Raw genomic sequence first — 15,857 nt, 5'->3', positions numbered from 1 at the left:
ACCTATTTTAATATAAATACTTTTTGTATAAGACACTGTTTATCAATAGTTTAGTGTAGGTATAATAAATAATAATATAAGTACTTAAAATAGTCTTTTAACACTTTAAATTATTTTTATATTATTTAATAGCGATTATTTTAGTACGGTCGACTATCGTTAATTATTTAAAATAATTATAAGTATCAATCGATAAATATTACAAAAATCAGGTATCACATCATGAATAATTTTTATATACGTATTTAGGATAGGCATGATATAATCATGAGCGAAGTTTTTATCCTTTTTGTTTTTTGGGGTAACTATCTTATATTATTATATTAAAATATTTTATTTATATATTTAAGTTGTTTCAATGAAAATATCCTTATTTTATTATTATTCTAGAATATTGAAATTCTTAGATAAAAACAATGCCAAATATTAAATGGGGTATGAAACATGGCTATAATTGTTATGAACAGATTAGGAACACCGTCAAGTTGAGTCAGAGGAACAATAATTATATTATTCATGTACCTACAAGCATGTATATACATAATATACACATATTATACATTGTATATTTTAGTATGCCCCATGTTTATAGATAATCGATCGGACACCCAGCAGTGGCCACCATAATTATAATTATAGTCATATAGGTCGACTTACTTGACGGTACCCTTGCATGTAATAAAAACTAAATGTACCCTTGAAAATATTGTTAAACCTACTACATATATATGCAGACATGATACATGATAATATATATTTTAGATTAAAAAATTTGGATATAAAATATATTATACACGGAATTAATAATTTAAAAAAAAAAACCTTAACGTCCTGTTTAATGTAGGCACAATGTAATACAAGACATAGGTACCCATATATTATGATCCATCAAAATAAAATTTAAAAATGTCATTTACGAAATGTAAGCATAATACATCGTGATTAGATACGTGACGTACAGTAGAGACGTTGTCAGCCTGTATGCGACTAAATGTATTTTAAAATTACATACATTGTTATACTTAATATTCAATAAATTATTTTTATACTACATTAATACGACTTAAACCAGAAATTATTTAATATTAATCTAAATATCTTAAAAATGTTATTTCGCATAATTAAATATAATATTATCCAAACAAATTTCAAGTCTCCACAAATATATTTGAATTCCAACAAAACAACTAAAACCGTTATTCTTATTCTATAATATCAAATTTAATCAAAATTTGAACATCAAATATCTATAAAAAAAAAAATAGTATAATTTTTAGATTTCAGCAAGAATCACATATAGGTAAATAACCTGAAATTGAGTATCCAAACCATATAGTTATTTAAATTAAACATTTTGTAAATTTTTAATTAAATAGGTACTTACAAAGTTTTGTATTATTGACGAAACTTGTCAACATTTAAATTTTAAAAAATTATTAATAAAATCAGTATTTTTATTTTAAATATTTTTATATTAAGAATAACTTATATGGAATCGTGTATATCTGCAGTTGTATTTTTCAAGATTTTCAACCAGGCATAAAATTGTTTTTTAACCAAAAAAAAAACTAAAAAAATTCGAAAAGTTAAAGGCCTAAATAGCTTAAAATTATAGTCAACATATTTTGAAAATATTATTAAGGATATAAATTTGTAATTTAAATTAAAAATACGTAATTTGAATTTTTTGAGTTTTAGTTTAAGATCAATACTATTTTAAGTGTATTAAAAAGACTATAAGTCTATAACTATGTATTCACTATTTTGGGACTTTTCTGGTGTGAATTCTTAAAATTCTAGTCAAAAGAATTTGATTATTAGTACTTACAGTATAATAGTGATGATAATAATTGATAAAATAAAATAATTAGTACCTACCTATTACTTTTCAACTTATCGCGACTACTAGTTACCATATACTATAGGTAGGTACATCATAATATATAGATCCGACGACGTCGCAATTTAAATCGAAAATATTATTTTCGAATTACTATGATGTTATTCCTTTTGGATAGGTCAGAAAACCTAACTTATCTTATTTCGATAACTATTCAAGGTGATTTTACATACCGATACCACGTGTCCACGTCTAGGTAGTGGAGTAGCTGTAAGGGGCAATGGTAAAATTTCCCCCATGGAATTTTTTTATTTATGATGTTTTTTTCATGGTTATAGTATATATTATAAGTAATAAAATAATATGGTAGGTTAATTTAGCTTAAGCCCCTTAATTTAGCTCCAGCTACCAGCAGTACCAGCTGACCACGCCAGGTCTGTTTGGTGGTAGGTAATCGCAGATCGCAATAACCGAAAAGTATCAAATTATTTTTAATATTTTACACGAGTGGACTGGATTACTAAAATTAAACTATAGGGAGTAGAGAATACTATAGTAACTACCAGCAGTTACCAGTTAGCATTTAGCGGCCACGTCTTCACGCGCCTCTCTATAGTAATATTGCGCCAATACATTGTGCCATGTCAGAATATTATATGTACTTATAGTTATTATAACCTATATCATCCATGATTATTTAAGTAATATTATGTCTAAACGGTCGTTAGACACTAATCATGGATAGTCGCTCGTTTCCTTTACTGAATTACTAAAATACTAAAATAATGTAAGTGGTTAACCTTAAAAACAAATAGTGGAAATCACACTATCTAACGGCTATCCTGACCTTGCGTTAGTATAAAAGACCAAGGTCATATATCAGGTATCCGACCTGCTATAACCTAACCTATTAAGATATTATTTTGTGCTGCAGTAGTGACATCCCAGACAACTTAGTTAGCTTGGTACAGCTATTATAATTAAATATCTAATTTATACCTGCAAATATGCTAGGTATTTAATGCTACAGGTAAATACAAAAACAATATGTATTCACTTGTTATAACATAGACGCATAGACAACAAAAATATATAGTAGTGTAGTTCCTCAACGCTTTTGATAGTTCAATACAAAATCAGTATTTACAGCGCATAAATCCCATAAATAAAACAATATTGTTGACATGCTATTGAGATTATGCAGTGCTATTATAAGCTCTCCAGAATGATCTGAAATCTCTCTCGAGTCTCAAAAACGTACATTTTCAGTATCACTTTTATAAAATATAAACATAAAATTGCAATTATTTATGCAGCTCTATTTATGACATTTATTTATTATATATAAATCATAAATTCTATATTAAATCTATGACTTATGACCAGTACTGCAGTAATACTTATAGGTACCTATCATTCACTATAATGGCATTCGATTATATTAGTTATTATTCCAATTTGCTATATCCAGCACTCTCGAAACCTAATCTACTTTTTTAAATCTATGAAAAATTTCATCATAGTTTATCTATATTCATTATTCATACATTTTTTGAAATTTAGTGCTCAATGATCGACGGTTGCAGTATATTGTTGATTTATTCTTTCTGAAATCAAATGAGTAATAATAGTAATAACTACAAAGTAGTAACCTATGTATTATTTTTACTTTTCAATAATTATTAAGGATGATAAAAATTAACTTTAAATTATTTCAATATTAGCCATTAGGTATACCCATAACCCTTATATTGATATTTATATTTTATTTGCATAAGTGTAATCTCATTACATATAATATATACTCATAAGACTATAAGAGTATAATCTCATTAGTTATTGTATGTTATATTTATTATATATAGATGACACATTACATTTTGTATAATATATATTAATATACTATATACCTATTCTGTATAGGAATATAGTATGTAGGTACTTATTATAAACGTAATATTACGTGGGTATGCACATCAGGTATTCACTATTCAGGTATGAGGTATAGCATTATATTTTATTATATACATTAATAATAAGTAATAACACTAATAACATATTATACGATTTTTCCTAACTTTTTAATGTTCCGCTATTGCGTCATTCTATACGGTGGGAGAGCATTAAAATACACCTAATATATTATTTCATAATACACTGACGAGAAATTTTTTAAACACAAGTGTTCATTCCGACGTTGATATATGAATCAGCATCAACGTCAGTTGGGACGCAACAACATCATAATAATATGATATGTAATTGATATTAAAAATTAACATTAATAATATTATTAAATTGGTAAATTGCAACGTTACACGAATGAATAAAAACAGAAAATCACAAACTTCGGAAATCGGAAGGATGTATAGGTAACTTCCAAAATAATGATTCCTGCAATTTCTTTTATAATTTTTATTTTTAACAGTGAGCATCCTTCCTCCCTACCACCAAAAAGTGGTGAATTTTCATAACTGCCACGGGGTACATAATTTAGAAATACATCCATCCCTAATTAGATAGTTTTACCATTTGTGCAAATACAAACAATTCTCTATCAGCTTCAGATAATTTATAAGTATTTGAAGTTTATGTAAGTTACTATACAAAACTTAAATTTATATATCGTAGATTAGATCACAAAAATCATTAATTAATTTAATAAAAAGGCTAATTCTAATAATACTAACTTTAATAGTACAAAATATTATGGATAATCTAAAAAACAGTTAATGGACTACAATTAAAAAATATATATTTTAATAAAGGAAAGTGCTTAGTGCCCCATTGGGAGGTTTGGAGCATTAAATATTTAGTGATTCACTCATGAGCTCATTACATATTTTGTACATTATTTTCACAATTTTTAACAAAATTAGTCACCGATTTAATACTAATTAACTAATCAATATGAAATATTAATAATATTAGTGAACGATGAAACATGAATTTAGGTTTATAAATTATTAATTCAACATTGACAAGCACGGTTACTATTTTTAATTATGCTGATAAATGACAACACAATATGTAACATTTTACATTGTTCAATAATTTACTAAATATTACTATAAATTAACAATTTTATATACGATACAATGCACCTATTATTTTAATTTATTTATATTTCATCACCACAACAAGTCACAACTACTGATGTGTACATTACACACACGCTGCACATGGCAACATCAGAGTATTCAGTATTCAGACTTCAGAGTATCAAAACCAGACGTTTCTTATCACTTATCGGAATTATCAGTCATTTTTATATTCAAAATTCAATGTTAATAATTTATTAATATTGCTATTGTTCAATATTGTTGTTATGGTTAAGTACTAAAGTGTAAGGTCTACTATGAATTAGGAAATTATAAATTGTTATCTTAACTTTATAGTTTATTACGAGCTTTATTATGATTGTAGAATGTTTGTTTTATTTTTCTTTCAACACCGAACTCAATAAGGAATAATGTATTAATAATAATTGAAAAATGAGTATTTAGTATTGATAAATTATAATTCAGATTTCCAGATTACGTCCGCGAAACATCTGCAATAACGTTTTTTTTCCTTTTCTTATTTTTTAAAAGCGTTGTTACAATCTTTGTTATAAGTTATAACACACCGTCAGTGTTCCCCACCCCGAGGAACCTTTTTTTATGCACATGAATCAGTTTATTATCGACAGAGACGGTAGTTTCCGGTTCACCTTGTGATTATTGTTGGAATAATAAAATTGCGGTTTCGTATACATAATACATATTACCTATTGGCTAATGGCTATTATATTAAACATATTTTTTCGCCATAGCTTTCCATTCGGCAACCACTACCGTCGTGTCAATTCACTCTGTGGTTCTACACCAATTCTCGTAAATTGTAGAATATCCATTGACCGTGTTGGCCCTTTACTCCTCACTCCTCCCTCCACCGTTAGTCGTTGCAGTCGCGGACAACGCTGAACAGTGATTACTGATTAGTGAAATAGTGAACGCTCGTCACTCGGCAGTTAGTTGTACTTAAACAAACTTCTCGTCATAGTTGCCGTTGCTCGTTTCGTTCACGTCCGCTTTCGCATTTCGTCATCGCCACATCGTTTCTTTTTTTTCTCAATCCGACTTCTCATTGTATTATGCAAGTGTATCACAGTCACCGTCACCAGTTTTTCGAATAAACATAATATCTTACTATTTTGGTTGTTGATCGCCACTGCACAAACATGAACAAATTCGTTTTGCCGCTGATTTTTATCTGTCTGGGTGAGTGCTCGGAATTCGCTTCTCTTTGTGCCCTATTGTAATGGACAATTATCTGTATATTATGTATATATAACATAAATATATATTGTAGTTTTCCTAGTCTATTTCAAATGTTTCCATTGATAATTTTTTTTACTCAGTGCCTATATTATGTGTTTGTATGTTTTAGTTGTTGGCAATAACGTTAACTGGGGTGTAAATGGAATTGAAGGGGACACAGATTTGAACGATTTACAAGACACTGTGAAAAAGAAGTTCGATTCGCTTGCCCCGGGTTTGCCTAATATCGATCAGCTCAATGAGTCTATACCAGCCTTAGACGAAGGCGAAAAAGTGTTGAAAGAAAAATGTTTAAAAAACAGCCAATCCAACAACTCTTATGAACTGACTGTGGTAAGTCATTTAATTTTGATATTTTTATTTTTAGTTTAATTTATTTATCTTTAATTAGAAATATAAATAGGTTAAGATCTAATTATAAATATACTGTTACCCATACAAAAATTTAGTTTTAGATCCGCGCTTGAATGTAATATGTTAAAAAATTAGACTCATTGCTATTTTTTAAGTCATATGGTATATAAATAACTAGAGTATTAACTATTACTGAAAATATACATCATTTGTTGTAATACTATTGAAAATATAGTTTCCTAAGTAGGTAGATAACTAACCTAAATAGTTATTTTATTCATTTTGTGAAGATTATGTACTATAAACTAGATTATCTCACCTAAACTAAAATTTAATTTAAAATTTGATAACCCCTGTAATCTCTAAACTCGTATTAATTATATGTTCTTGATAATATTTTCTTTGTTTCTTAGTAATATAACTAATATAAGTAATTTTTAAAAATTGTTTAAATTAAATTAATTCTTATTTTGTTTAAAATATATTTAAGTTTAATGTGTTTAAGGACCACTCTGTATAATGCAATAACCTTATAACCTATTGCATTTAATATATGTACCTATGTAAATTTAAAAAAAAACTAACTTAACAGATACGAATATGCACAAATTACTAACATCTGAAGTGTCTACTTACTAAAATGTAAAAAATAGTTGGATTCATTAAATTACTAAATGTTGGTAGGTACCCAACTAATTTTTTAACCTATCTATCTATTATTTTTATCAGTTATTAATATTTTATTTAGTTGATTGTTAATATTTAATGTTTTTAAAATTAATAAGAGGGAAAGTAGGTTACTGCTCTTCTGTAAAATAGGTGCTGAGTGTACTTAGTTCATTTTTGTTGAGTAAGTCACTGTAATGTGTTATTTAAATTTGAATTCAATGATATATAGTTTCATATGAAATAATGAAGTAATTAATTTTGATATTACTGATACAGCAGGTTGAATTAGTTTCTGGCAGTGGCGGCGTGATCATTTTTTATTTATGAGACCAAAAATAATTTTAGGGACCACCCTCCTCCAAATTTGTTAGATAAAATTCTTAATATTATAAAAATTTACTAATAAAAATGTACATATTATGTATTAAATATTGTGTAACGGCATCGTTCACCCATCCACCCAATCCACCCAAAAACAGCAATGATACCCAGGTTTCATAGAACCTCTTGTCACGCCACCACTAGTTTCTGGCAAAAACATTGCATTTTAATATGTCATTATGTGTATAAAATATAATGATATACATATAAGTTTCATACCCCATCAAATAATATTGTGTCCATAAACCTACTGATCATTAATATTTTTAACTACCTATCTATAATAACAACTTGCGAGGAACCTTTTATTAAGTTAAACTTCTTGGTTGAGAAAAACAATTTTTATTTAGGTACCTATATTTATTATATTTATAAAAAAAACCTTCAAATTTTTTTTGCATGATAATAATAGTTGGAATTGGCTGAAGAAAAGTCATCACCTGTTTTACGTTTTTGTATGATATCTAATTTCATGCAATTGTATCAAATATGTCTATTAATAATTATTATGTAGCTATTAATATAAACAACAAACATAATATAATATACTAGTATAGTATAATCTTGGACTATAAAGTGTATTGTATATGTCAAAATACCTAATATAAAATTGTATTCTGTTAATTCATGCAGAATATTTTGGAATTTTTACCTTATATAGAAAATAATAATTTTTTCACTAATTCATTGAATTTGTTGGATTAATTAATATAATTCTGATTATTAATTTGCAGAAAATTCAGTATCTACAATTATAATTTTATTTTAAAGTCAAACCAAAACATCAAAATTGATTTTGCCAAAAATTAATTTTTGGTATAAATTCCTACGTTTACCTAAATTCTTTTTACTTTTTTTCAAAGTACCTACTGAGAAATTTTTACTATTTATCCACTAATAGGCTTAATGCATATCAGTACCTAACAAGTGATACCATAATATTGATTACCGTTATATATTTATATCTATGTAGATTTAGATATAATAAAATAATATGTATATATAATTTCAAATTTGTATTGTGAATTTTTGTTTCTAATAATTTCTAATATTTTAAATTTGTCTTTTTATTATTGATCATCTATTAAAATGTTTCTGTATGTATCCAATTCAGTTAAATTATTTTTTCATAATAACATTAGTAAATTGTTTTTATATAGGTAGGTACAATGTTTTTTATGGTAATAATAATTTACTAGTATGAAATGGTGGGTTAATGGAATCTACATTGTCTATTATTTATAATAAGTTAGTAAATTCTCAATGAATCTTATGTCAAGCTAATGCAAACAAAAAAAGAGTGTATTCTAATAAGTTATTTGTACCTATGTAAGTAATGGTCAGTATTTACAATTCAAAATGTATCTCTGTCTGACACATTTAGAGTATAGTATGGTCTGAACTTCATAGATTGTAACGTACATGCTATTCTAAAAGAGTAACTAAAAATAAAATATTCTGCCATATAAATTATTTGGATTTCTGAAAAAGTTATTTTTATAAATATTAAAAAAAAACTATTTTATATAACTGTTTTAGTTTTGTCTCTTATGAATTTTATATACTTGCCTAGTGCTTCTGAAACCAAAGTTAAAAGTTTAACCTCCTAAATATATATCAGGTAGGTATAGGTATGATATCTTATTTTTTGTAATATTATGTGAAGTGTTATTAAATATTCTATCCTATCTAAGTAATATTTTACATTTAATATTCCTTTAATAGTTCAACCACATCCAGGTACCTACTCTTACGGTAGATAGATTGAAATTATTTATTGTAATATACTAATATTAACTATATTGTATATTATTGTACTAACCTAACTTATATGTTAATATCAACATAAGTAGAGTAGAATAGTGTAAATAGGTTTGTGATGTAATTTGTTTAAATTAATAAATAGTCTGAAATTCTAAAAAAATTTACTGTGTATAGAAAATAAGAATTTGAAAAAAAAGTACTTTGGATCAATGATTTTTAAATTACCATAAAGTAACTAAAATCATTCAATTTTTTACTTTATTTTAAGACCAATATATTCATTGTAATGCTCAGAATCTATAATAACAATATTATTATATTATACCTGGATGTAGAAATAAATAATACGAGTACAGTACATTCTTTAATAACCTTGATGATTTTCAATAATTTTTACTCAAATTATTGTGGCCTTCATTCTAATAACATTAAAAGTAAATACACAAATAATGTCTACACTCATAGATAACTCTTAGCATAAGTGATAACTGATCATGCTATTTATAAAATTACCATTACTATTTGAATAGATCTTAAGACACAATAGTTAGTGGTTTACAAATATTTGTGTATTATTTGAAGTTGCTTTTGGGCAATTTCCATTTATTAATGAAAATGTAAAGTGAATATATTTGGATCTGTTAACTTTAAAGCACTATTTTTTGCTAATTGGCTACCAATTGACTTGGGTTACAGTACCTGTAAGTTAATAAGAACGGATAATAAAATATTTTATTGCTGCAACAGAAAAATAAGCATTTTTCGAAATGCATTATCTATGCATTTTAATTATTTATATAACTAGTAAATATAATATTCTACTACTCTAATTGACATATAAAATATATTTTATATGTATTAATACTACTTAATATATTATTATTTATTTAATCTAGTTACTAAGTTCCAAAGTACTTTGTACATCGCTTCATTGGCCTGTTAATAACATTTTTTCTGATTGCACAAATATTGTACTCATATTTAAATGAGGTTGATCAATTATATTTATATATATCCTTAACATTTCTATGTTAGTATGTGTTAGTATGTTTATATAATTTATAAAATGTGTGTCATATCTGTATAAAATAATAGAATATAGGTACAATTTATAATAATAAAAACAAAATATATTATTTTTAAATTTAGCATTTATTATCTTAGTACTACTAAAATTATCTGTATTTGGTAAATACAAATAATTAAATGATAAACGCATGAAAGTTAATATATAATTTAAAGTTAAATTAGCAAAATGTATTTTGTGTTAAGTCTGATCATAGACCTTCAATTTTTCCAGTTAAACTGGATTAGTAAATTAAACACATTTATGCCATCATCAATGCTATATTATTATATTCGACGAGTATTTAATGATTTATATAATATATTTGTTTTCAATTTATAAATATATGTAATATATTGTATTGCATGATAATTTTCCAAACTCTAAAATTACATTGAATATGTAAGTGTCAACATTATGGTTAGTAAAATACAAATATAGCATTGATAAATATTTTTAAATATTTGGTTAGGTTAGGTTGTTTAATGTAGGTATAACTTGAAAAATTATTTTTCTCTGCAAAATATTAAAAACAAAAAATGTTATTGAAATTCCCACGAGAACCTATATGATAAAAATTATGGTTAACTCATAAAATTCAGGAAACCATTATCATTGTTATAACAATAAATGAACCATAATACATAACTATACAATAATTAAGTAGCTAATATAAATTAGAATTTTTCTATTAATTTTTGTTATGTTCACACTCTTAGACAAGTTTTTTTCAAGATGGTTAAAGTAGCTCTAAATCATTTTAAATTAAATTATATTATAATTAGAACTATATTTAACTTATTTGTAGTACAAATTACAAAGTATAACATTTAATAAATTCAATTATTAGACTGTTAATATAAATTTAACAAATATCCTGATTTCATTTAAAATATTCTAGTGCTATTCATTATTTTTAATTTCATTTTATTACACCTATTTTTGTATATAATTATCTATGTGATGTTATGAATTTATTAAAGTATGGAACATTTGGAGTTTTAAACTCAATTTTTTTCATAAAAATGTTGTTGTAGACCTCACAGTTTTCCCATTCAATTGATCATTAATGCCCATTTTTTTTTTTTACAAAGAAAAAGAAAATTGTAATGTTTTCATGTGGAAACCAAAAATATTATCTACAATAAAATTATTGATTGACTGTTAATTTTTTAAATGATTTATTTTACCGTCTATCACAATAAACTTTACGGAATCAAAATCAAATTTATTATACATATGAGGTATGTAAATCTTGATTAATAACTTTTTTTTTAATAGGTAGGTAGTTAGGTATATATTATATTTAATATTTCAAAATATTTAAATACCTATTTCTCATTAAGGTTATCAATAAGCACATTAAGTACATAGGTAGGCATCATAGTAGGTATAACAAAACCTGTTTGTTTTACTAAAATTCCAACTTCGAACTTTAAAATTATAAATCTAGTAAGAATTGTATACCTATTAATATAACATAAGATTGACATAAGATAATAAGACGATTTATTTAAAATTTTGTATTTGTTTATAAATAGGATTAAATATGTATTCTCAAAACCATTAAATTGTAATTTTTATGTAGGCAATAAATTATTTTATGATTTATCTAGTCTTATTATTAGTATCATGGTTGTTATTGTTGTATTGGCTTTGTTATTTATATTATATAAAAAATATACAAGGCAATTCATATTAGCATATAATTACACTAATATGATGAACAACAAATTTAATTTATTTTTTTGGTTAACAAAATATTTAGTTTTTCTAAAATACTTTTCGTAGAATACCTAATAAAATAAATTAATAACTATAGTAAAAATAATTCTATAAATAGTCACTTATTCAAATAATTATAAATAATATTTATTCATTATTCATCATTTAAATATTTTTTTTCTTTAGGAGGCGAAGAAAGAATTTGAAGTTTGCGTAAAATCCCTTGTTGACGTTACAGAATTAAAAAATGAAATTAATGAAGCTAAACCTAAAGGAGATCTTGATATGGTATTTAAAAAATACTGCAAGTGAGTAAAATATATAATATATAATAATAGATGAACGATGAACTAGTCCAAATGAGTGGTCTACCCTACCAATAAGCTCATAGTCTAATTTGTATGCTGGAAAATAATATATACCAAATATCTTTTTATATATTGTGTTATTTAAAGCATATATTTTTCTTAAAATATTGCTTATTAGGTTTATACTACAAAAGTGTTTTTATTTTAAATCTGATGGAACAAAATCATCAAATATTTGATTGTTTTATTGAGTGATATGATCATCACCATGTTTTTTTAGATGGAGCTCTAAAAGTGGAGAGAGCCGAGAGGCATAAAATTTTAAGTCTTATTTGGATGTTCAGTATGATTTACAGTTTAGTGAATATATTTTTATGATTTTTTAGAATTGTATAATTCGCCACTGATCACTGTGATTTATTTTACCAATTACTACCATATTTTTGTAATTGATAGAAACGTTTGTCAATCTCTTTTATCTACAATAAAAATTAAAAACTGACGTATAGTTTTGCTATTATGATTATAATATAATTCAAATACTAACAGGCCTTGCGCTTGATTTCCATAACCACATTAATTATTTTTTACTTAGGCAATGTTTTATATTCAATTTATATTGTGGCTTTAATTGTGTTTGTTTGTATACCATCCATACAAAATAAATAAATAAAACAGGCTGGATTTTCATAATTTGAAGTATCTTGTATGACACAAGTAAACACTAAAAATTTCTAAAAATCATAATATGAATGATATTTTAAGAGTAGAATAGTCAAAACACTCCTGCAAAATCTTGTCACATCAATATTCAATATCATTAAAATATTACTGTATATTTTTTTAATATCAGTTACCAGTAAACCACACATTGGACTGGTTCTTAGATTTGAAATTGAATACAAATTTATAAATTGAATTTTTTTTAGAAAGTCACCCGATTTTAAGGATTGTGTTTTAAACTTCACATCTACCATAGATGTGTGCTTGGATGAAGGTGAAAAAGATAGCAAGAAAATTCTTCAAAGTGTCACAGAAGCTTTATTATCATTTGTATGCCATGATGAGGGTGATCGTATTGCATGTAAGATGTTTTTGAAAACTTTATTTATGAATTACATAATTTATATAATATTTTGTTATTGAATTATGATTATATTTATTTAAACAATAATATTTTATGTACTTCTATTTATTTAGTATTCTATTCAGAGGGTGGTCCAGATTGTTTAATGGATAAAAAGGAAGCTATACAACACTGTCTAAACACATCATTCAGTAAGTACATGCCTAATGGTGAACCAAGCTTGTCTAGCTTGCCAGCATTCAAATTTGAAGAAGATCAATGCAAGTATGTATCTTAATTAATATATTTTGAAAACATTGTACTTAATGATGAATTGTAACATTTAATTTTATTTTCAAAGGAGTATGTCTGAGCTACAAGTGTGTGTAATTTCTGAGCTAGAAAAATGTGGAGAACCAACACCCGCTAACATTATCGAGTCATTGTTCGAGTTTGTACGTCGATCAACACCATGCTCTAAATTTCAGAGTGCTCAAACACGTAAAAAATCTGCAGGTGTTTCATTACACGCTACAATATCTATTACAGCGTTATGTAGTTTAACAATTCCGTTAGGTCGATTTGGATTTTACTAGTATATTGGCAGTACTTAAAGAATAATTTATACAACTTTAAATAAGGCTTATAATCAAAATCCTTAATATATATTAAGATCTATGTTGAACTAAACTAAATTTATATATTATATATAAATATTAGACAGTAATATTATTATTAAAGAATACTTGCCCCTTTTTTTATTTGTATTGCAAATATTAACTTGAACAAAACAATTTGAACAGTATAACATTTTTGTTTAACCAATTTGTTTTTTTTAAACTATAATCATAATTTTATAGTATTCAAATTGTAGTTATATACTATTTTATGATTTTTAACTGCGAAGCAATATTTTCTAAATATTAAAATAATATCAGAAAATATATGTAATTTATTATACCAACATAAAATAATATATATTTTTTAATGAAAACAATGTTAAAATTATTTTGTAGTGACAATATTTAGCTTTTAAAATCATGAATTAGTTATTTTTAATTATTTAGGTGGTTGCAATGACCTACTATTTTTATCTCAGAGTTTTATGTTATTAATTATGGTTATTAAGTTTTGGTGTTTAGGATTGAATAAATTATTTTGTATACACTAATGCAAGTGTGTGTAATAAGAATTTTTTTAATTGTAATTTATGTTTTTTGTGTTTATCTATTTATTATATTATATATATATATAATCCCAAAATAAAAAAAAACCTTATGTTTAGTATTATATAATATACCTACTAATTTATTACCTATTTAAGAACATACACAAAATATTCCTATTAAATACATTATGAGTTAAATTAAGATATGTGATACAAATGATACAATCAATATTATTGTTAAGGAGTTATATTAAAAATGATCAATTATAACTCAAATATATTATATTGTTATAACAATACGTCTCAAAGTCTTAATAGTACATCTTACCTGTATGTGTCTCCATTATATGAATGCATAACATGGGAAATTATATATTTAGAATAGTCTATTAATTTTATTTTGAGCATATTAAAATTATTGTCATTTTTTTTTTAGTTTTTAAGTGCTTATAACTTTTTCCTAAATTGAAATAACAGGAAAACCTTAATTGTATCTGGTACTCTTGATAATATTCTTGAATTAAAAATATAATCATTTATTCCAGGCGAGTAGTTGAATATTTTGAACTTTTGACTTCTAGTGGGTAACAGGTTAGCAAATACCTATGTTAATCAATAATATCTTTTGCCCTGATTGACCATTCTTCTTTAAAATCTATAAGTATTTGTTTTACTTGAAGCAATATATAAACATAAAAAAAGATGACAATTCTTCTTCGATTGATCTCTATTTTATCAAGTAATTAGTACAAAAAAAAAAAAAAAAAAAAATAGAATCTTAAATATTCTACTGTTACTTAAATATTATCAATTTTTTACAAAATGAAATTCGTCCGTATATTTAGGATTAGGACTATACCCTAACCGTAATATTTAGGTACATATATGTTACTATGCTAGTAAAAATTGTTTTTCTCAGTTAAAAAGTTTAAAAATGTAATACTCACAGAATCCCATCGTAGTTTTTTTTTTATATAATAGTACAATTAGTACCTATATAGACGAAAATTATTTATAAATATTGAAAGATGTGGTACATACTACATAGTGAGTGGGCGGTATTTTATTTTTATACCTATATATAATATATAATCGTGGATTTATAGAAATATTAAAAATTTTAATAGGTTTGTCATCGTTGGTATCAGTATAGTTGGTATAGTTTTTTCCTTAAGATGGCGAGCAGCGGCTTAA

The 15,857-nt window shown here is 25.0% G+C and overlaps 1 protein-coding gene across 1 annotated transcript; it reads left to right on the top strand.

Moving 5' to 3' along the window:
* Positions 1 to 5,378: 5,378 nt before the first annotated feature.
* Positions 5,379 to 15,202, top strand: LOC107167697 (27 kDa hemolymph protein-like). Its single transcript, XM_015516862.2, has 6 exons — positions 5,379 to 6,102; positions 6,272 to 6,495; positions 12,308 to 12,429; positions 13,359 to 13,513; positions 13,630 to 13,780; positions 13,857 to 15,202. Exons 1-6 carry the CDS (start codon positions 6,063 to 6,065, stop codon positions 14,089 to 14,091), a joined length of 927 nt encoding a protein of 308 aa, XP_015372348.2. The 5' UTR covers positions 5,379 to 6,062; the 3' UTR covers positions 14,092 to 15,202.
* Positions 15,203 to 15,857: the final 655 nt, after the last annotated feature.

Source organism: Diuraphis noxia, unplaced genomic scaffold (genome assembly GCF_037042655.1).
Source record: "Diuraphis noxia isolate RWA-SAM2 unplaced genomic scaffold, SU_Dnox_SAM2 contig0004, whole genome shotgun sequence".
In the NCBI taxonomy this organism is placed as follows: domain Eukaryota; kingdom Metazoa; phylum Arthropoda; class Insecta; order Hemiptera; family Aphididae; genus Diuraphis; species Diuraphis noxia.
The sequence above is the reverse complement of the archived record's forward strand: the minus strand, read 5'-3'. Positions and strand labels throughout refer to the sequence as shown.